The sequence below is a fragment of the Ranitomeya imitator genome, chromosome 2, assembly GCF_032444005.1.
Source record: "Ranitomeya imitator isolate aRanImi1 chromosome 2, aRanImi1.pri, whole genome shotgun sequence".
NCBI classification, from domain to species: Eukaryota; Metazoa; Chordata; class Amphibia; order Anura; family Dendrobatidae; genus Ranitomeya; species Ranitomeya imitator.
Window position 1 is genome coordinate 243,145,696 of NC_091283.1, and position 24,400 is coordinate 243,170,095.

At 46.3% G+C, this 24,400-nt stretch overlaps 1 protein-coding gene across 1 annotated transcript in view; it reads right to left on the bottom strand.

Moving 5' to 3' along the window:
* The window catches only part of LOC138666344 (zinc finger protein 84-like), a 108,101-nt gene that overhangs the window by 11,678 nt on the left and 72,023 nt on the right, over positions 1-24,400 (bottom strand). The window contains exons 6-10 of the mRNA XM_069754572.1: positions 7,513-7,565; positions 6,856-7,026; positions 6,650-6,773; positions 6,465-6,559; positions 6,176-6,266 (exon numbers count right to left, since the gene is read on the bottom strand). Coding sequence (XP_069610673.1) covers positions 6,176-6,266; positions 6,465-6,559; positions 6,650-6,773; positions 6,856-7,026; positions 7,513-7,565 — 534 coding nt within the window. The remainder of the gene's footprint in view (positions 1-6,175; positions 6,267-6,464; positions 6,560-6,649; positions 6,774-6,855; positions 7,027-7,512; positions 7,566-24,400) is intronic.

A 24,400-nucleotide genomic window follows, 5' to 3' on the forward strand; every position in this document is an offset into this window, starting at 1 on the left:
GGCGGGCGGCGGTTTTACAGTATGCTCATGATCAAAGGGCCTCATTGATATGTCTGCTAGAAACCCATTTAGTGTGTGAGAGGGTTGATGTCTTGTCTAGGCGCTGGATACAGAAAGCGTATCACTCTACTTTCTCTACGTACTCAAGGGGAGTGTCAGTACGGATTCCTGCGGGGGTGCGATTTGAGGAGATAAGGTGTATGTTGATGCGGATGGTCAATATGTGGTGGTGAAATGTAAATTGCTTGGGGTGCTGCTGTGTGTAGTGGCTATGTATATTCCACCTCCCTATTCCAGTAAGAAAATTAGAGAAGTGTTGGAGCTGGTGGGGCGAGGAGACCCGATACCACTTCTAATTATTGGAGACCTCAAGAATATATGTGATGACTTCTGGGATAGGAACAAAAACTTACAGAATAGGTCTGAAGGTCATACTACTACGTTTGGTACATATGTTCAGGAAATTGGCATGATTGATCTGTGGAGGGTTCGACACGTTGGGGAGAGGAGGTATTCTTGATAATCACCGGCCCATGATAACTTATCTAGAATAGATATGGCTCTTGGAAATGAAATGTTAGATACAATAGTGGGAGACGTGAGATACCTTTTCACAGGCATTTTCGGATCATAATCCGATTGAGGTGGAGCTGCGGCCGATGGAGGCGCGGGCAGGGTGCAGGGGTGAGTGGAAAATTCTCCCCAACTGGTTGCGCAGTATTGATATAGACAACGTACAGCGGGAGATAGAGGACCTTTTTGAGTTTAATGATGGGATTGCTGATATACCCACTATTTGGGAGACTGTGAAAGCGTATTTGAGGGGATTGCTGTTTAGCGATATTAGCAGATGTAAGCGGCGGGCAAAACAGGCGGAAAGAACGGCAAGTGAGAGGCTGAGAGTAGCGGAGGACGAAATGATTGCTGGGAAACAGTTAAAAGAAGCTCAGAATAAAATGGATATAATTGTTTTGGAGAGGGCGGAGAGAAAAAGTTTCAGAGACTAGCTTTTTATCAGGAGGGGAGGCGGTGGGTCATATGCTGTCGCTGGTGGCCTCTGCTCAGAGGAGTACATAATTTGTGCATTCATTGGTTTCAGCAAATGGTGCGAAGGTGCTGGAAACTTCTGAGATCTTGGAGGTCCTACGGATGTATTCACGGGAGACAATGGGGCTTTTTTAGGGGGACTTGAGTTGCCCAAGCTGAGTGAGGATGACAGGGAAAGTTTGGAGGCACCTATTACGGATGAGGAATTGAGTCGGGCATTAAGGTCAATGGCAAGGGGTAAGGCGCCAGGAGCAGATAGATGTACTATCAGCCGAAATTTACAAAGATATGGAGGAAGTGTTGATGTCTAGATTAAGAGTGGTCTTGGCGGAGACTAAGAGTAGGGGAATCCTGCCAGCCTCCATGAGAGAATCCATAATAGCGGTAATCCCGAAGGAGGATAAAGACTTACGATATCCTGAGTCATACCGACCAATTTCTTTGCTTACAACAGATGTCAATCTTCTGGCCGGGGTGTTGGCAGCCAGACTGTGAGGTGTTCTCTCTAAATTAATACATCCGGATCAGTCAGGCTTTATGCCCGACAGGTCTACGGCAATTAACTTGAGAAGGCTTTTTATGAATGTACAGCTGGGTGCTGATAACTGCGGCCAGAAAGTTATTGCATCCTTAGAGGCCCATAAGGCTTTCGACAGTGTAGAATGGGGTATTTGTGGCAGGTGTTACACTGTTTGGGTTTTGGTCCACAATTTGTGACCTGGGTCAAACTGCTGTATGCGCAACCAGTGGCTAGAGTTAGGGTGAATGGAGTAAAGTTACATAGAGGGACGAGACGGGTGTCCACTCTCCCCTCTCCTGTTTGCTTTGGCTGTTGAGCCATTGCCCGCCAAGATTAGGCAGTCTGCTGAAGTATCTGGGTTTAAGTATGGGTCAATTGAAGAAAAGATAGCGTTATACGCGGACGACATACTGCTGTTCCTGAGCGATCCACATATTTCATTGGGAAATGCAATTCGGCTTATGGAAAGATTTGGAGCATTGTTGGGGTTGAGGATAAATTGGAATAAATCAACTCTGTTTAAGGTAGCCGACGTAGGGGAAGAGGTGGGAGATGTTGCGGAGGGAGGCAGACTTAAAGTGGCTGATCAGTTCAAATATTTGGGGATATGGATCTCTCTGCCGATTACAGATTACTCTCTCTCTCTCTCTCTCTGTCCCTGAACAGAAAAGCTGGTGTTACACATTTCAGATCGCTGCTGCGCACAAGCAACAAGATGACGATAGGCGTCCACGCCCCTAAGACCTATGTCATCACTCTGCCCACGCTCCTTCATTGGCTGAAAAAATGGTGCCAAGCGCGTCGTACGAAACGCGACTTTGGCGCCAAAGTCGCGTACCGCATGGCCGACCCCACACAGGGGTCGGGTCGGGTTTCATGAAACCCGACTTTGCCAAAAGTCGGCGACTTTTGAAAATGAACGACCCGTTTCGCTCAACCCTATTCTCCATAACTCACCTATTTGGATACCACGTGGGAAATTTAAGCTGATTAACTCCTTATTTAGGAATTTGGTGTGGGGGAAGCAGCATCCCTGCATTAGGTTGGAGACGCTTCAGAGACCTAAGGATGAAGGAGGTTTGGCTTTGCCTAACCCTGAAATATACTTCCTGGCGGCTCACTGCCGGCACTTAAAGGGCTGGGAGCGTGAGGCGTCTTCCAGCGTTGTACAACAGCTGATAGAGAGGGTGACGACAAGATGTCCTGCGGTACAGTGCTTGGAAGATGGGTCTCTGGGGGCACTTGGGAAAATCTATCCTACGCTATTCCGGATATATAAAATATGGGGAAGTCTAGGAGGCATGTATGATCTAAACATGCCAATCTGGTAGTAGGATTATAATATTGCACTTGTATCTTGAGCTTTGATAAATAATCACATGCCTGCTATAATTTATACACTATTTATTTATTTAAGATTTGTCATTTGTTCTTAGTGTTCACAACATTGTAGCACCCATTGTTTTAGTAAGGTGACATTTTTTTTTATCACGGATCATGCTAATTAGTAGACAGCAATATTGAACTATTGTGAGTCCTAAAGTCCCTCTTTTCTTTCTGAACCCTTCTTACTATTTGTATCCATGTATTTATCATATTTGTTGATCTAATAAAAATAAAATAAGGTTTTTTTTATAAAAATCATTCTTCTGGCTCCAGTCCTTCATCCTTTGAGGTTTATTGTCCTCAGGATGTTTTGTTGATGTAACTGTGAGTTGTGAGTTGGCACTAACTAATAGGATTACCACGTTAACTAGGACCAAGTTGTGTAATAATATTATCGGAATACTGTTATCTTAACATTGGGGCCGCACAGAATGGACCAAGACCAGGGAACGCTCCTGGCCAGCTAAAGCTACGGATGTGTGTAAGAAGGGGGCAGGATCTGGCACCGGCCACACTTCAATCACCAGCCAAGAGATTCTAATATAAAAATGCTTTACATAAAAAAACTAAACTTTGGTGGATGAAAACGGCACTGGAAAATTATTGGGGCCAGAAAATCAGACCACGGGGACTAAGAATACAAGCTTATCCGACTTTTGATCTTGAAGATGAAAATGTAACTCAAAGGTGGATTAAGGCAGCGAATACATGCTCCTTGGAATTTATCCACATAATTATTGAAAACAATACTGCATCATTGGCCAAAACTGAGGAGGAGTTACAGGATCTCCACAATAAGGTACAATCAGAAATGACAGCAGGATCTTTTCAAGAGACCATAACCAACATGGAGAAAGACATGGAAAGATGGGAAAGACAATAAGTCCAACAAATATCAACGTGACAGTTCAGATTTTGCCACGGGTAAGATTTTCCGCTGGCAAATAAAGAAAAGTTCCATTGAAAGGAACCTTTCCAGAACCTCATCCATTCAATCCATATCTTCTGTGAGTGAATGTGACGTCAAATCACTGACCCTGAAAAGGCTCCTCGAACGAGGCAACTTGGGAAAAGGAATCAGCGTCTCGCATCCTCAAATAAAGATCGGCACGAGGACCATTTACAGGGAATTTATTACATCATGATGTAATAAATAGGATTATTTAGTCTAGAAAAAAGACGACTGAGGGGCGATCTAATAACCATGTATAAGTATATAAGGGGACAATACAAATATCTCGCTGAGGATCTGTTTATACCAAGGAAGGTGACGGGCACAAGGGGGCATTCTTTGCGTCTGGAGGAGAGAAGGTTTTTCCACCAACATAGAAGAGGATTCTTTACTGTTAGGGCAGTGAGAATCTGGAATTGCTTGCCTGAGGAGGTGGTGATGGCGAACTCAGTCGAGGGGTTCAAGAGAGGCCTGGATGTCTTCCTGGAGCAGAACAATATTGTATCATACAATTATTAGGTTCTGTAGAAGGACGTAGATCTGGGTGTTTATTATGATGGAATATAGGCTGAACTGGATGGACAAATGTCTTTTTTCGGCCTTACTAACTATGTTACTATGTTACTATGTTACTATGAATGGACAACCACACAGATGACCGTGCTGCAGAAAGGGCTAATGTTCTCACCCTCATCTCGCCTAGATTCATTCACAATAATTAAGGATTTACATCTATTTTTGAGAAAAGTGATTTAAAAAAATTGCATTATTAATCTGATCAATAGGATCTTTTTCCTACAAGGGAGGAACAGGAGGCCCTTGCTAACATTTCAATCTTTATTGGATGAACAAGTCTCTGAGGTGAGCCATTTCCCACACATCTAATTAATAAATCCAAAACATTTCCCCATTTGTCTTTGGTCTCAGCAGTTGATGTATTTACCAAAATGGTGTCTGAGGATAAAGCATCCCGACCATCTAGACCACATGAGACCTCTAATCTAACACCAGAAGACAGAAGGGCTTTGGTGGATATGGAAAAATGGGATTTTATTTATGTTTTGCTGGATGTAAACATTTTTTCTAAGCCTCACAATAGCCACAATATTATCAACAATAATATCAACACTATTATATGCATTATGTAAAAATGGGGGGCCGGTCAGTGAGGGATCAGCGACCTGTCATAGGCCAATACAGATGAATATGTAATCAGCGCACCACATAAAGCCCCGACCACAGCCACGCCCCAGAGCACCACATAAAGCCCTGCCCACAGCCCTGCCCCAGAGCACCACATAAAGCCCCGCCCACAGCCCTGCCCCAGAGCACGAGAATCTCATTAACTGAAAACTACAAATACAGATTACACAACAGTAAACCAGAGTTGCATTCATTTATGGTGGACCATTGGAGCTACTATGAATCCTGACCTGAGGATTAAAGGAAAAAATATTGCTCACCAATTTCAGGAGACATTGTACAGGAATCTGAATTTCTTAGGATCAAAAACAATGTAATATATGAGGTGGAGTGAATCCATGAAACCAGGGCTGGAGCCAACACATCTCCTGCAGGCGGGAATAAATGTATATTCCAGCCATCAGCCACGCACAGCTCAGAGATATATCATGGCACCGGTGTGATGGGTTTATGTAGATTATCACAATCCTCCTGGAAGTTAGTCGGTTTTAATACAAATTGAAAAGTCCGGATAAAGGGAAACTCTGTTATTGTCCAGAAATTCACACTTGGCCTCACTGCACATTTAATGTTGTCCATCATAAAAGTGAAGTTTGGCCAGAAAGACTGGACCTGGTCTTGTATGGACCATATGGTCACATTCAGCAGCACAGAAGGGAGAGAAGGAAGATTCATCCGATAAGATCTCAGGGTTCTAGGAAGCCAACAGCATCATTACCCTCCGCTTTCTCTTACAGGCCCATCAGAATATTTTTCTCCAAGTGATTTTCTATCTTGTCAGCACATTCTACGTACGCTGTTATTTGGCTTTATAGTTCACAGATCTGGGCAGGTAACAGCGTCTCCTAAACCCAGGGGGTAGGTGGATCCTACAGGTTGTAAGTTCTATAGAAAAGGGCTTTCAATGACCAAAGTCATTTGAACAGTTTTGGGTGGAGGAGAATGTTGTGGTCTAGAGGCAAAATGGTGATCATGGTAATACGGCCGGACTACACCACCGATAAAGCCGCCACAGCCGTTAAAGAGAAGAATCTGTGACTTCTCTGCATTTAGTGGTCACTACTCACCTGGGTAGCCATATGTAGGAATCTCCTCTTTACACCGCCCATCCCCCCTCACATATGTCTCTGTAGTATTAATATGGGTCAGATCTTCACCCTGAAACAAATATTGTAAAAGTCACCGACAGATGGAGAAGTCACATCTATGATCAGCTCTAATCCTGCCATCTCCACCGTTCTCATTACACAAGTATAAAACATATAATACTGGTGGATAAAACAAGACTGAGCACAAGACCTTCACCAGCGTCTACACATCATAGGGGAGATCTCCTGACACATTCTCTCCATCTACCTGATGGTCCTGAGGAGCATTGGGATCTTCTTGCTTACAGTCCTGTGGAAGAAAAGGACGGGGACATCTCTCTGGTGTCATCTTACTGGATAGATCTGGAGGAAACACATACAGGGAGTGAATTCATTCTTTACATACAGATAATTATAGGCCATGTGTATTTAGTCCTGACTCCTGTCTATTACCTGGAGATGTGAGGGGCTGTGGAACCTCCAATATGATGTTCGTGTACACATCTCTGTGTCCTTCTAAATACTCCCACTCCTCCATGGATAAATAGACAGCGACATCCTGACACCTTATAGGAACCTGACATATACAATGATACCGTCATCCCCCGATCCCTTCATAGTGTTACTGTATAATGTCCCAGCATTCCCAGCAGTGTCACCTCTCCAGTCAGCAGCTCAATCATCTTGTAGATGAGTTCTAGGATCTTCTGGTCATTGATGTCCTCATGGATCAGGGGGTGAGGTGGAGGCCCCGCGATTGGGCTCAGGGGTCTTCCCCATCCCTCAGACACAGGGTCCTGACAGCGATCACTAGAGGTCTTCTTCATCACTGTGTAATCCTGGTAATGGAGAGACACATTAATAAATCTCACTACAGACATTTCCAGAGTCCTCACCTCTCCAGTTCTGTCCATCTGTTATTCCCATAGATAAGAATGATGCAATGTGACGTCATCAGAATCTCTCACCTCTCAAGTAAGCCGGAAGAGGATCTCTAGGGTGAGGTGTAATATCCTCTCCGCCATCTTATCTCTGTCCATATCCATCTTTGATGGGTAAATCAGGAAAATGTTCTTTTGTAGAAGATCTTCACTGAGAGGATCAGATATTGTAGAGGCCTGAATGAGAAGATGAGCCGATGTAACATCATAAGAATCCTGTGTAATAATACAATCACTGGAGATAATAAGGGAAACATATGAGGAGATTTATTATTTTACAGTATTTAGTTTCCTTCTTTACATCTACTAATAAATCCTATATATTTAGGCCACAGACAACAAGCAGTTTCTTCGTCGGAGTCGGCAGTTGAATACGTTTCTCATAGACTCATCTTCCATAACGCTAATTCTCGTCTCATTTACCGACCCTGGAATCGGCATTAGCAATACTGCAAGAGATATTCATTACACGCGACATGAGAAATAACTACTTCATGATGAGGACGACATCTTCATCTTCTACTACGGCTCTAGAGACATATGTGGCCAGAGTCGGTCACTGACTCCATCACCACCGGCCTCTACATGAAGGTTTCCCGTCTTCCCCGCACTGTAATCTTCTATCACATTAGATCTCAGCTCTGATTCACACACAGAAGTTTGAGGCTTTAATAAAAGATTTTTTGCTTTCACAATCAACGCGGACAGAAATGATCTGATCCCAAAGTCTCCATGTACAGTGATTTATGGGGTTTATTTCTGGCCTTAGGCTAGGTTCACATTGCGTTAGCGCAATCCGTTAAGCGCATAGCGCTAGCGGATTGCGCTAACGCAATGTTTATTTTGGGACCGCGTTCGCCGTCCCCCCTAGCGCAGATCCCCGATCTGCGCTAGCGAGGGACGGACCTCGGACGCACTTCAGACGCTGCAAGCAGCGTCTGAGGTCCGTCACAAAAGAACGGCACATCGCTAGCGCGTGCTGAAAATGGCATGCGCTAGAGGCAAAAATCACATTGCTGTCAATGGGTGCGCTAACGTTAATTGCGACATTTTCGCCGTGCAACGTAGTCCGTTAGCGTTAACCCATTAACGCAATGTGAACCTAGCCTTAGGCTTTCCTATATTACAGGAAAAACACCAGAAACAAACAGATAAAATGTTTCTAAAGAAAATTGGCTCCAACAATTCTTGTAAAAAGAGAAAAACATGGAAAAAGCAGAAGACACATTTTATAATTTTTAACATGTTAAATATTTATTAAAAAGAAATTAATCTTTTTGGGCCCCAAAACATAGATGTGCACCGCAGGGACGGCACAGATGAGGCTTCAACAAAAACCCTGGCAGTTTAACCACTTGCTGCTGTGAAAAGCAAACATGGCATCTAAGAAGGTGACAGAGTTTGGCTGAACGCCCCTCGCCCCCAAGTACTCGATAGTATGGGGCGGCCTAGTTATTACGATACTTACATGCCTAATAATGGGGTCTGGGCTGCAATGTATGAAGGTCTATTAGGCCGGGCCAGAGGCAGCGTCCAATAAGTTACCTTTTAACGCCCCCATACACACAGGGTCGGACTGGCCCACCGGGAGATTGGAGAATCCTCCGGTGGGCCCGCCTCCCAGTGGGCTCTCCCCCTCACCAGCAACAGACTCTGAGTCCTGCCTCATTCATTACTGCGTGCTCTGCCCTGTATTAGGATTGAGTGCACCCAGCGGTGAGTTCATTATTCCATACCCGGTGCCAGTCGTCTGCACTGCTCAGCAACAAGTGATGTGAGCGCTTCCTCATCATTTGCTGTGGCTTCTACTGACCTCGGCGCTCACCGCTCTATCAGCTGTGGCGTGCTGAATGAGATCAATAGAAGTGGCAGCAGCAGGTGATGAGAAAGCGCTCACCTCACATCACTTGTTGCTGAGCAGTGCAGGGGGCCGGCACTGGGTGCGGAATAACAGGCCACGCACAGCACAGAGCCACAGGCTGTGAGACACACAGCACAGAACCTCTAGAGCTGAGTAGATTTTTTGAGGGCAATGGCATGATGTCACCAGATGGGGCGGGGCTCCATCAGACCAGTGACCAGGAAGCAGCGTTGTTCTGAGGCTGCTGGAGAGGAATGAAATGAGAGGCTGCACGATGGAGCCCCGTGAGGAGAGGACCGATGGGTTGCACAATAGAACTGTGTGAGGAGAGGACTGAGGGGCTGCACAATGGACCCTTGAACAAATAGGATTGAAGACCCAGGATTCAGTGAGAGTGGTGAGACGATGTATTTTGGAAAGGGTTGATGTAACTTGAGTAGGGCTTGTATAGGGAAGATGATGAGGGGCTGTGTGGAGAAGGGGAGATGATAATGACTGGCTGCATGGAAAAAGGGTCATGATGAGGGGCTGTGTGAAAAGGGGGATGATGATGGGGGTGATGAGGGGACTGTGTGAAGGAGGGATGATTAGGAGCTGTGTGGAGAAGGGGGGATGATGAGGCTGTGTGCAGAAGGAAGGATGCTGAGGGGCTGTGTGCAGAAGGAGGGATGATGGGGAGGGTGTGTGGAGAAGGAGGGATGATAAGGGGCTGTGTGCAGAAGGAGGGACGATGAGGGGCTGTGTGCAGAAGGAGGGATGATGAGGAGGCTGTGCAGAAGGAGGGATGATGAGGGGCTGTGTGCAGAAGGAGGGATGATAAGGAGTGTTATGATCTGGTGGCCTAGGAGCAGCATGTGACGTACTCTGGAGAAGGTGGTACCTGTACTGACCGCAGACGCTGAACTTAGCAGCGCAACTAGAAATAGCCGTGGGATGTACCTAACACTCCCTAGACACCTCGACACAGCCTAAGGACTAACTTCCTCTAAAGATAGAAACGGAAAACTATCTTGCCTCAGAGAAAATCCCCAAAGGATAGACAGCCCCCCACAAATATTGACTGTGAGAGGAGAGGGTAATGACAAACGCAGACTGAAATCAGGATTAGCAAAGGAGGCCTTACTAGCTAAAAAGAAAGAATAGGACAGAGAACTATGCGGTCAGTATTAAAACACTAGAAAATATCCACCACAGAAAATACAAAACTCCACATCTGACTAAAGACATGGAGGGTATATCTGCATCTCCAGAGATACCACTTTGCTGCAAAAAATCCTTTCACAGACAAGCTGGACAAGACAAAAACATGAAAATGCACTGAACTATAAGGCCCACAGCATGTGGACAGCAGAAACAAAGCCAGGACTTATCTTTGTTGAAAAGCACAGCAAACAGGAGAGACCAGTAAGGGATGTGAATCCTCCAAAATCAATGGACAACTGGCACTGACTAAAGGATCAAGCAGGACTAAATAACTGAGTCCCAATTGCAAAAAGTGAACACACCTGATAAATGCTGCGATCCAGAGACAGCAGCACTACCACTCACAACCACCGGAGGGAGCCCAAGAACAGAATTCACAACAAAGGAGCAGTGTGAAGAAGGGGGGATGATGAGGGGCTGTGTGCAGAAGGATGGATGATGAGGAGGGTGTGTGGAGAAGGAGGGATGATGAGAGGCTGTGTGGAGAAGGAGGGATGATGAGGGGCTGTGTGCAGAACGATGGATGATGAGGAGGTTGTGTGGAGAAGGAGGGATGATGAGGGGCTGTGTGCAGAAGGAGGGATGATGAGGGGCTGTGTGCAGAAGGAGGGATGATGAGGGGCTGTGTGCAGAAGGAGGGATGATGAGGGGCTGAGTGCAGAAGGAGGGATGATGAGCTGTGTGAAGAAGGGGGGATGATGAGGGACTGTGTGGAAAAGGGGGGGTGATGAGGGGACTGTGTGGAGAAGGAGGGATGATGAGGGCTGTGTGAAGAAGGGGGGATGATGAGGCTGTGTGGAGGATGGATGATGAGGGGCTGTGTGGAGAAGGGGGGATGATGAGGGGGCTGTGTGGAGAAGGGGAGATGATAGGCTTTGTGGAAAAGGAGGGTGATCATGGGCTGTGTGGAGAATGGGGGAGTGAGAAAAAGCATTTTGGTACATTGCAGAGTTCACCAATAGAAATTACTCAAAGTGAACTGCTGTGAACTCACCTCTGCACAGTGGGACTTTCTCACTGTGCTATTGGGGATCTCACCAAGGTCACCACAGTTCAGGGGCCCAGCTGGGAACACAGCCTCAGTGACCTGCCGTAACCTCAATGAGGTTAGCCAATGCCAGTGACCGGAGGTAAATTTTATACCTCCGATAACAGCTGCGGGCTCACGTCATTTGACAGTATGTGGACCTCAGCTGTCTGACTGGCGAGGATGATTTTACAGCCGATCAGAAGCAGTATTTGCCACGCTGTCTTACACCTCACAGGGTGGTAAACACTGGATGTTCGGGCCCACCATTCAAGTGAATGGGGTCCGGGTACTGTTCTGTACCCAAACCTGGACTTTTTTTAAACTATTCGGCCGGACCCGAACATCCAAGGGTTTGCTCATCTCTAATCCTGTGTCTAGTGTGTGACTGGTGTTTGTATGCTGTGTGAGTGTGTCATGTCTAGCGTGTGACTGGTGTGTGTCCTTTGTATGTATCCTGTGTCTAGCGTGTGACTGGTGCGTATGTGTCATGTCTAGTGTGTGTATGTGGCACATGTCTAAATAATAAAATCTTTCTGTTCTTATAGAATATCATTGTTCTCGGCAGCACTTGTCTTGTTTAGCCAAAATTATCTGCTGCAGATAAGGGTGCTTGACTAGATGGAAGCTAAAGGAAGACTCTGCAGCTAGTACCCTTTAAGCATGGTGGGCTGTTGTGAGTTCTGTTTTTTGGCTCCCTCTGGTGGTTACTGATGGTACTGGGTGACTTGTGTTTTCTGCGGTCTCTGGGTTCCACCTGTTCCATCAGGATATGGGAGTTTCCTATTTAACCTGGCTTTCTTGTCATTTCCTGGCCGGCTATCAATGTTATCAGTGTGTCTTGTTACCTCTGCTACTGGCTTCAGTAATCTTCAGGACAAGCTAAGTTTTTTGTTTTTCCTGTTCCACGTTTTGCTTAATTTTGGTCTTAGTCCAGTTTGCAGATATGTGATTCTTTGCTGCTGGTTGCTCTAGTGGGCTGTAATTACTCCTCATGTTCCATGAGTTGGAACATGAGTTCAAGTAATTTCAGGATGGTTTTTGAAGGGTTTTTTGCTGACCGCGCAGTTTACTTTTGTATCCTCTGCTATCTAGCTTTAGCGGGCCTCATTTTGCTGAATCTGTTTTCATACTACGTATGTGCTTTCCTCTCATTTCACCGTCATTATATGTGGGGGGCTGCTATTTCTGTGGGGTATTTCTCTGGAGGCAAGAGAGGTCTGTGTTTCTTCTAATAGGGGAAGTTAGATCTTCGGCTGGTGCGAGACGTCTAGGATCATCGTAGGCACGTTCCCCGGCTATTGCTATTTGTGTGTTTAGGTTCAGGGTCGCGGTCAGCTCAGGTTCCATCACCCTAGAGCTCGTTTGTGTTTGTCCTTTTGTGATTCCCTGCCATTGGGATCATGACAGTGGGCCCTTAGAATGATGCTCTCTGGTGGGCCCAAGCTACTCCAGTCCGACGCTGCATACACATTTCAAGTTTCATGAAATCACTGATTTCGGGGGTTTGGGCGACTATATAATGTATTTGGGGGCCTCCCGACAGATGATGTCAGGGCAGAGAAGGATCTGACATCCTGAATTTCAGAGGATAATCCGTTTGTTCTTCCTGTAGATAATCCTCCGCTAGAGGAGTCTGGAGGCGACTCTCTCATACAGACCCCAGGAAAGCTGGAATATTTGTGTGTATGGGGGAGTCGGGAGAGATGGCCGTCTGCCAAATGACCGTTCAGCCAACTCTTAGGCCGGGTTCACACTGCGTTACAGCAGCCCGTTCAACACATACGTTAAACGTGCTGTTGTAACGCAAGTTCCGACTTTGGCACATCGCTAGCATCTGCTAGCTCTATCTGCGCTAGCAGTGACGGACCTGGTAACGCTGCAACCCGCGTCTCAGGGTCCGTCACTCAATGACAGCACATCGCTAGCGCACGCCCATTGTGGGCATACGCTAGCGATGCGTCCGACATTGCAGTCAATGGCGGCCGTAACGGACTATGTTACACCGCGTTTATGCCGCACCATTAACGCAGTGTGAACCTAGCCTTATCTCATGTGTATGGGGCCGTTAGTATTACTGTTATGAGTGCAATCCAGTGACACAGTGTACCAGCGATCAGAGCACATACAGTGATCTGACAATAACCCAAAAACAATAGAACGAGCTCTGAGACGTGGAATCTCTGTAGACCGCAATACCTGAACCTATCCTAAACACAACTAAGGGCAGCTGTGGATTGCACCTGACACTACCTATGCAACTCGGCACAGCCTGAGAAACTGACTAGCCTGAAGATAGAGAAACAAGCCTGGCTTGCCTCAGAGAAATACCCCAAAGGAAAAGGCAGCCCCCCACATATAATGACTGTGAGTAAGATGAAAAGACAAAACGTAGGGATGAAATAGATTCAGCAAAGTGAGGCCCGATATTCTAGATAGAGCGAGGATAGCAAAGAGAACTTTGCAGTCTACAAAAAACCCTAAAGCAAAAAACCACGCAAAGGGGGCAAAAAGACCCACCGTGCCGAACTAACGGCACGGCGGTACACCCTTTGCGTCTCAGAGCTTCCAGCAAAACGAAAAGACAAGCTGGACAGAAAAAATAGCAACAAAAGCAAAGAAGCACTTATCTAAGCAGAGCAGCAGGCCACAGGAAAGATCCAGAAGCTCAGATCCAACACTGGAACATTGACAAGGAGCAAGGAAGACAGAATCAGGTGGAGTTAAATAACAAAGCAGCCAATGAGCTCACCAGAACACCTGAGGGAGGAAGCTCAGAAGCTGCAGTACCACTTGTGACCACAGGAGTGAATTCAGCCACAGAATTCACAACATATTACACTGACAGCAGTGATGATACACGGCACTACAGTAGTACAGGGCATCACCGAAGCCATCAGAGGCTTGTATGCTGTATGATCGCACTGATCAGAGGGGTTTAACAAAGGGTTAAAGTGAAAAACATCATAGTTTTACCAACAAGAAACATCTGTCACTATATGGCAAGCAGAGTCACTGCACAATGTTAGTTAAGGCTACTTTCACGCTAGCATCGGCCGGTCACAGTGCGTCTGGCCGACGTACCGACGCATCCTGTGACAACGCAGCACAACGGGGGCAGCGGATGCAGTTTTACAACGCATCCGCTGCCCCATTGTGAGTTGCGGGGAGGAGGGGGTGGAGTTCCGGCCACGCATGCGCAGTCGGAAATGGCGGACATGACGCACGAAAAAAGTTACATGGAACGTTTTTTTGTTCCGACGGTCCGCCACAACACGACGCAACCGTCGCAAGACGGTTGCGACGTGTGGCAATGCGTCGCTAATGTTAGCCTATGGGAAAAACGCATCCTGCAGACAACTTTGCAGGATGCGTTTTTTCTCCAAAACGACGCATTGCGACGTGCGTCTTACGACGGTAGTGTGAAAGTAGCCTTAGTCTCATCCATGACTACTTTATTATACTTTATTATCCTGTACACAGTGGAGGAGATAGAAATCACAGGTCCGACAGCAACAGCTGGAATTGGGCCCTCCAACGTAAAGAAAAAAAATCTATATATAAAGCTGAGTGTATGTATGTGTGTATGTGTGTGTGTGTGTGTGTGTGTGTGTGTGTGTGTGTGTGTGTGTGTATGTGAGTGTGTGTGTGTGACAAGCCACGCCCATTCCACGTAGCAACCAATTACTAAGCATATTTCATTTCACCAGAACTGTTTAGAAGAAGCTGAGCTGTGATTGGTTGCTATGAGCAACAGTTTTCTCACTCCACAACACCTCAGCAGACACTGATCGGGTGGGAGAAATCTAGCATCCCTGGGAACATAAGCTCCAGCCATTGTCTGCCCCCCAGAAAGGAGCAGAGAGCACATGACAGAAATGAATCCCCCTCCTCTATTACTGCCGCGCTCTATTGTTACCGGCGTAGAAAATCGCATCATCAGCGTCCGCACACAGAGCCGCATTGCCAGGTTACATAACAGCACATCTCCAGGAACTCCCTGCTCAGCGCCACCCAGCTCGGGACTATGGGATGGAGTATGTGTGATGGGTATATGGGCACGGGGCTATGGGATGGAGGATGTGTGATGGGTATATGGGCACTGGACTATGGGATGGAGGATATGTATGACTAGATTGTGGCCCGATTCTAACGCATCGGGTATTCTAGAATATGCATGTCCCCGTAGTATATGGACAATGATGATTCCAGAATTCGCGGCAGATTGTGCCCGTCGCTGATTGGTTGAGGCAACCTTTATGACATCATCGTCGCCATGGCAACCATTATGACATCTACGTCGATACTGTGCCCGTCGCTGAATCAGAAATGTGGGATTTTTACGTCCTTTATGACATCATCGTCGCTGTGCCCGTTGCTGATTGGTCGAGGCCTGACGGCCTCGACCAATCAGACGCGGGATGTCTACGTCCTTTATGACATCATCGTTGCTGTGCCCGTCGCTGATTGGTCGAGGCCTGGCGGCCTCGACCATTCAGAGATGTGGGATTTCCAGGACAGACAGACAGACAGAAAAACCCTTAGACAATTATATATATAGATAGATGGGTATATGGGCACTGGACTATGGGATGGAGGATGTGTGATGGGTATATGGGCACGGGACTATGGGATGGAGGATGTGTGATGGGTATATGGGCACTGGACTCTGGGATGGAGGATGTGTGATGGGTATATGGGCACGGGACTATGGGATGGAGGATGTGTGATGGGTATATGGGCACTGGACTATGGGATGGAGGATGTGTGATGGGAATATGGGCACTGGACTATGGGATAGAGGATGTGTGATGGGTATATGGGCACGGGACTATGGGATGGAGGATGAATGATGGGTATATAGGCACGGGACTATGGGATGGAGGATGTGTGATGGGTATATGGGCACTGGACTATGGAATTGAGGATGTGTGATGGGTATATGGGCACTGGACTATGGGATGGATGATGTGTGATGGGTATATGGGCACTGGATTATGGGATAGAGGATGTGTGATGGGTATATGGGCTCGGGACTATGGGATGCAGGATGTGTGATGGGTATATGGGCACTGGACTATGGGATGGAGGATGTGTGATGGGTATATGGGCACGGGACTATGGGATGGAGGATGTGTGATGGGTATATGGGCATGGGCTATGGGATGGAGGATGTGTGATGGGTATATGGGCACTGGACTATGGAATGGAGGATGTGTGATGGGTATATGGGCACTGGACTATGGGATGGAGGATGTGTGATGGGTATATGGGCACTGGACTATGGGATGGAGGATGTGTGATGGGTATATGGGCTCGGGACTATGGGATGGAGGATGTGTGATGGGTATATGGGCACTGGACTATGGGATGGAGGATGTGTGATGGGTATATGGGCTCGGGACTATGGGATGGAGGATGTGTGATGGGTATATGGGCACGGGACTATGGGATGGAGGATGTGTGATGGGTATATGGGCACAGGACTATGGGATGGAGGATGTGTGATGGGTATATGGATATGGGACTATGGGATGGAGGATGTGTGATGGGTATATGGGCACGGGACTATGGGATGGAGGATGTGTGATGGGTATATGGGCACTGGACTATGGGATAGAGGATATGTATAATGGGTATATGGGCACTGGACTATGGGATGGAGGATATGTATGATGGGTATATGTGCACTGGACTATGGGATAGAGGATATGTATAATGGGTATATGGGCACTGGACTATGGGATGGAGGATGTGTGATGGGTATATGGGCACTGGACTATGGGATGGAGGAAATGTATGATGGGTATATGGGCACTGGACTATAGGATGGAGGATGTGTGATGGGTATATGGGCACTGGACTATGGAATCGAGGATATTTATTATGGGTATATTATGGGGACTGGACTTTGGGAAGGAGAATATGTATGATTGGGATATGGGCACTGTACTATGGGATGGAGGATATGTATGATGGGTATATGAGCACTGGACTATGGGATGGAGGATGTGTGATGATCTTCCGCTATGACTACTGCAACATCCTTTTCTGTGGCCTCCCTGCTAACACCCTTGCACCTCTCCAGTCCATCCTTAACTCTGCTGCCCAACTAATACATCTCTCTCCTCGCTACTCCTCCGCTTCTCCCCTTTGTAAATCTCTTCACTGGCTCCCATTCCCTCAGCGTATCCAGTTCAAATTACTAATACTGACCTACAAGGCCATCTATAACCTGTCTCCTCCATACGTCTCTGAACTAATCTCCCGATATCTTCCCTCACGTAATCTCTGGTCCTCCCAAGACCTCCTTCTTTCCTCCACACTTATTCGCTCCTCACCCAACCGCCTCCAAGACTTCTCCCGAATATCCTCCATCCTCTGGAATTCTTTGCCCCAACACGTCCGACTATCAACCACATTCGGATCCTTCAGACGGAACCTGAAAACCCATCTCTTCAGGAAAGCCTACAGCCTGCACTGACCCCGCTGCCTCCTCAACACTACCGGAGCTACCGCCTCACCATCTCCGGAGCTCCTGCAACCCTCAACCTACTGTCTCATTCCCCACCATCCGGTACAATGTATGCCCACAAGGGCAGGGTCCTCGCCCCTCTGTATCAGTCTGTGATTGTTAGTTAACTGTAAATGATATCTGTAATTTGTATGTAACCCCTCTCATGTACAGCACCATGGAATCAATGGTGCCATATAAATAAATAATAATAATAATAATAGTATAGGGGCAGTGGATTATGGGATGGAGGATGTATGATGGGTATATGGGCACTGGATTATGAGATGGAGAATAATCATTATAATTTGTTATAACTAACCACAGTTAGTTACTATGCCAGCGCAATGCCGGGCTCTTCAGCTAGTATACTGTATATATATATTTGTCATATCTCCCGACTCTGCAGATTGCATGCTGTCGTTGTAGGCCCAGACCAGATGGTATGGAGATGAATGAGGGAGACCAAAGTTCAAAAATAGACTTTCCTTCACTTAACAAGAACTTGATGAGAAGTATATACATCAGATAATAGCAGGCACAACACTTTATGAATGCTTCTTCTGCATTGTGCAGAGTCAGGAACTTTCCGGTTACATGTGGCTGTACATAACTTTTGTTATAAGCCGCAATAGTGCAGCAAACCTGAGCTAATGACCTCCTCCTGCTCTTTGTCTCCACTGTGCTCCCTGCCTGGAATCCGAATTCTTAGGCTACGTTCACATTAGCGTTTCCCGACGCAGCGTCGGGAAATGCAGCGGCGACGCATGCGTCATGCTCCCCTATATTTAACATGGGGGACGCATGGACATGCGTTGTGCTGCGTTGTGCGACCCATGCGGTTTTTTTGCCGCAAGCGTCGGGCAAACAAAACGCAACAAGTTGCATTTTTTTGCGTTGAAATTTTGGCAAAAAACGATGTATGCGTCGCAAAACGCAGCGTTTTTGCGCGTTTTTATTTGCGTTGTGCAAATGTGAACGTAGCCTTACTGCCATTATATCTTTGCTTACCTTCAGGACGTACTATCTGATGTCTCCCTCCTGGCACACAACACCCTATCAATTCAGGAGGACTGCAATCATATAGACCAAAGGTCTGTACTTCTCACTTTCTATCTGACTCATCACAGGGAGCCCATGTAGCTCAGTATGAGTTCTCCACACAGTATGACGGCCCCACAGCACCTCACACAGTATTATGGCTAGAGATGAGCCAATATTTCATTGTTCTGTTCGGCTCACGTTTAATCGTTGATTAAATCATCGAGTATAGCCGAACATGCACAGTACAAAAGCCGGGGGTTTCCCAAGCTGTGTGACTGCGTGGTAATCACCGGCGTAGCGCTTCTGATAGACGATAAAATCATCCCCGCTGGTCAGAGAGCTGCGGTTCCCACCTTGTCAGAAGACAGCGTGACCGCTCATCTGTGATCGGAGGTATAAAGTTTACTACTGGTCACTGGTGTCAGCTGATGAGACTACAGCTCCCATCATCCGACACCTACAGCCGCTAATAACAGTGAGAGCTGGAGCGGCTGATGGGTGTATTCATCAACCGCTACTGAGCTGTAAATAAATAATAAAAAAAGAAACTGCGCGGGTTCCCCTGTATTTTTGATAACCAGCCAGGAAAAACTCACAGCTGGGGGCTGCAACCGTCAGCGGTCAGCTTCAACAAGGTTGGTTATCCAGAATAGAAGGATCCCCCAAAAGCCGGCAATTCATGTGCGGCGTTCAGTAATATCACAGTGTGACAGGTTAGAAAAGAAGAGATAGAACAGATATATACACATAGAATACATAGATATATAGATGTCAGTGACACACACACACACATATATATATATATATATATTTGTACGTTACATAAGTAGACAGATAGAAGAAAAGCCGGTAATTCAGCAGCCGCAGTAGTCTAAAATCACCGCAGGAGCCGACAGGATAGAAGAGATGGATTACATACAGTAAATACAAATAGAATAGGTAGATATATAGATGTCTGTCCTGACAAATTCAGGTGTGAGGGGCACATTAGAAAAGCGATTATTTCAGCATTTTCAGGGACCCGAACTAAAAGAGCCACCTTGACAGAATGCAGTATTAGTGCTACACAAGGTGGCCCTTTTAGTTAAAAACACTTTGAGGGGGTGACAGGTTCCCTTTAAAAGACCTTTCCCTTTAAATGGGTGCCCAGGGCCACGGACCGGGTCGCAGCCACCGTGACATCGCCTTTAAGTGCGACCGAACCCGATACCAAGTACTCCACAGCCCAAGAAGGCGACCCACCAGCTCATGGTAAAGTGCCCGAGGCAGCTGGGTGTGGGGCAGAACCCTGCTTACAGGGCATAATGGGGGCATTACACTGTGTGGGGCCAAGAAAGGGGCCCTGTACTAGGAGAACAATCCGCTCCCTCACTTCCTGTCCTCCATAGTTGGCTCGTATGTATCTATTACAGGAAACACAACGTTATGATTCTTATAAAGTGGCAACAACAACCCCAAAAGAGTCTCAGTGCAGAAGGGGTTAATGTCCCCGCGCTCAGTAATGGGGAATCTCCACATACCTCCACCTGCAGAGCCGCACTCCACATATATGGCTGCTCTGTGCGCACAGTACCTGTGATGAGGTCACAGGAGGGAGGAGTCATGGGTCACGTGATCAGGGGCCTCAGGGAATAGTGATGGCAGTCCCACTCTTTTTTTAACCCCTTCATGACCCAGCCTATTTTGACCTTAATGACCTGGCCGTTTTTTGCAATTCTGACCAGTGTCCCTTTATGAGGTAATAACTCAGGAACGCTTCAATGGATCCTAGCGGTTCTGAGGTTGTTTTTTCGTGACATATTGGGCTTCATGTTAGTGGTAAATTTAGGTCAATAAATTCTGCGTTTATTAGTGATAAAAACGGAAATTTGGTGAAAATTTTGAAAATTTCGCAATTTTCACATTTTGAATTTTTATTCTTTTAAACCAGAGTTATGTCACACAAAATAGTTAATAAATAACATTTCCCACATGTATACTTTACATCAGCACAATTTTGGAAACAATTTTTTTTTTTTGCTAGGAAGTTATAAGGGTTAAAATTTGACCAGCAATTTCTCATTTTTACAACGAAATTTACAAAACCATTTTTTTTAGGGACCACCTCACATTTGAAGTCAGTTTGAGGGGTCTATATAGCTGAAAATACCCAAAAGTGACACCATTCTAAAAACTGCACCCCTCAAGGTGCACAAAACCACATTCAAGAAGTTTATTAACCCTTCAGGTGCTTCACAGCAGCAGAAGCAACATGGAAGGAAAAAATGAACATTTAACTTTTTAGTCACAAAAATGATCTTTTAGCAACAATTTTTTTATTTTCACAATGGTAAAAAGAGAAACTGAACCACAAAAGTTGTTGTCCAATTTGTCCTGAGTACGCTGATACCTCATATGTGGGGGTAAACCACTGTTTGGGCGCACGGCAGGGCTTGGAAGGGAAGGAGCACTGTTGTGAATTCTGTTGTCGGGCTCCCTCCTGTGGTCATAAATGGTACTTCGGCTGGTTCTGTCCATGGGCTTCCTCTGGTGGGTGTTTCTGAGTTTCACAGGTGACGAGGTTAATTCGTTAGCTGGCTGCTCTATTTAACTCCACTTAGATCTTTGCTCCATGCCACCTGTCAATGTTCCAGTATTGGTCTGTTCTCTCCTGGATCGTTCTTGTGACCTGTCTTCCCATCAGAAGCTAAGTTCCAGCTTGTATTTCTTTGGTTTGCTATTTTTCTGTCCAGCTTGCTATTTAATTTGTTGTCTTGCTTGCTGGAAGCTCTGGGACGCAGAGGGAGCGCCTCCGCACCGTGAGTCAGTGCGGAGGGTCTTTTTGCGCCCTCTGCGTGGTCTTTTTGTAGGTTTTTATGCTGACCGCAAAGTAACCTTTCCTATCCTCGGTCTGTTCAGTAAGTCGGGCCTCACTTTGCTAAATCTATTTCATCTCTGTGTTTGTATTTTCATCTTTACTCACAGTCATTATATGTGGGGGGCTGCCGTTTCCTTTGGGGAATTTCTCTGAGGCAAGGTAGGCTTTATTTTTCTATCTTCAGGGCTAGCTAGTTTCTTAGGCTGTGCCGAGTTGCATAGGGAGCGTTAGGCGCAATCCACGGCTATTTCTAGTGTGTTTGATAGGTTTAGGGATTGCGGTCAGCAGAGTTCCCACGTCCCAGAGCTTGTCCTTATTATCAGTAACTATCAGGTCATTCCGTGTGCTCTTAACCACCAGGTCCATTATTGTCCTGACCACCAGGTCATAACAGTACAGGTAATAATAATAATAATATTTTTTATTTATATAGCGCCAACATATTCCGCAGCGCTTTACAAATTATAGAGGGGACTTGTACAGACAATAGACATTACAGCATAACAGAAATACAGTTCAAAACAGATACCAGGAGGAATGAGGGCCCTGCTCGCAAGCTTACAAACTATGAGGAAAAGGGGAGACACGAGAGGTGGATGGTAACAATTGCTTTAGTTATTCGGACCGGCCATAGTGTAAGGCTCGGGTGTTCATGTAAAGCTGCATGAACCAGTTAACTGCCTAAGTATGTAGCAGTACAGACACAGAGGGCTATTAACTGCATAAAGTGAATGAGAACATGATGCGAGGAACCTGATTGCCTATTTGAAAAAAAATAAATAAAAACAATAGGCCACACAGGGATCGTTAGGTTAATACATTGAGGCGGTAGGCCAGTCTGAACAAATGAGTTTTTAGGGTACGCTTAAAACTGTGGGGATTGGGGATTAATCGTATTAACCTAGGTAGTGCATTCCAAAGAATCGGCGCAGCACGTGTAAAGTCTTGGAGACGGGAGTGGGAGGTTCTGATTATTGAGGATGCTAGCCTGAGGTCATTAGCGGAGCGGAGGGCACGGGTAGGGTGGTAGACTGAGACCAGAGAGGAGATGTAGGGTGGTGCCGAGCCATGGAGTGCTTTGTGGATGAGGGTAGTAGTTTTGTACTGGATTCTGGAGTGGATGGGTAGCCAGTGTAATGACTGGCACAGGGTAGAGGCATCGGTGTAACGGTTGGTGAGGAATATGATCCTGGCAGCAGCATTCAGGACAGATTGAAGCGGGGAAAGTTTGGTAAGAGGGAGGCCGATTAGTAGAGAGTTACAATAGTCCAGACGAGAATGAATAAGTGAAACAGTAAGAGTTTTTGCAGAGTCGAAAGTAAGAAAAGGGCGAATTCTAGAAATGTTTTTGAGATGCAGGTAAGAAGAGCGAGCCAGTGATCGGATATGGGGGGTGAATGAAAGGTCAGAATCAAGGATGACCCCAAGGCAGCGGGCATGTTGCTTTGGAGTAATGGTGGAACCGCACACGGAGATGGCAATGTCAGGCAAAGGTAGGTTAGTAGAGGGAGAGAACACGAGGAGTTCAGTTTTTGACAGGTTTAGTTTCAGATAGAGGGAGGACATGATGTTAGAGACAGCAGTAAGACAATCCCTGGTGTTTTCTAAAAAGGTCGGCGTGACAACAGGAGAAGAGGTGTATAATTGGGTGTCGTCAGCATAGAGATGGTACTGGAAACCAAATCTACTGATTGTTTGTCCAATAGGGGCAGTATACAACGAGAAGAGGAGGGGGCCTAGGACTGATCCTTGAGGAACCCCAACAGTAAGGGGAAGGTGAGAGGAGGAGGAACCAGCAAAACATACAGTGAAGGATCGGTCAGAGAGATAGGAGGAGAACCAGGAGAGAACGGTGTCCTTGAGGCCGATGGAGCGGAGCATAGTGAGGAGGAGCTGGTGGCCCAAAGTACTAATGCATCTCAATAGAGGGATAAGAGAAGTTCTGAGACCATTTTTTTTTTCTTTGCAGTGTGTTTTGTCTCTACTTTCCCCTTTACCTCTGGGTGGTTCAGGACACTGGTGTAAACATGGACATTCAAGGTCTGTCCTCTTGGATGGATAATCTCACTACAAGGATACAAAACATTCAAGATTTTGTGGTTCAGAATCCGATGTCAGAGCCTAGGATTCCAATTCCTGATTTGTTTTTTGGTGATAGATCTAAGTTCTTGAATTTCAAAAATAATTGTAAATTGTTTCTTGCCTTGAAACCTCGCTCCTCAGGTGACCCTGTTCAACAAGTAAAGATCATTATTTCTTTATTACGTGGTGACCCTCAAGACTGGGCATTTTCCCTTGCGCTAGGACATCCGGCATTGCGTGATGTTGATGCGTTTTTCCTGGCGCTTGGATTGCTTTATGACGAACCTAATTCAGTGGATCAGGCAGAGAAAATCTTGCTGGCTCTGTGTCAGGGTCAGGATGAAGCGGAGATATATTGTCAGAAGTTTAGAAAGTGGTCTGTGCTCACTCAGTGGAATGAACGTGCCCTGGCAGCAATCTTCAGAAAAGGTCTCTCTGAAGCCCTTAAGGATGTCATGGTGGGGTTTCCCATGCCTGCTGGTCTGAATGAGTCTATGTCCTTGGCCATTCAGATCGATCGACGCTTGCGTGAGTGTAAAGCTGTGCACCATTTGGCGGTACTATCTGAGCATGGGCCTGAGCCTATGCAATGTGATAGGACTTTGACCAGAGCTGAACGGCAAGAACACAGACGTCGGAATGGGCTATGTTTTTACTGTGGTGATTCCACTCATG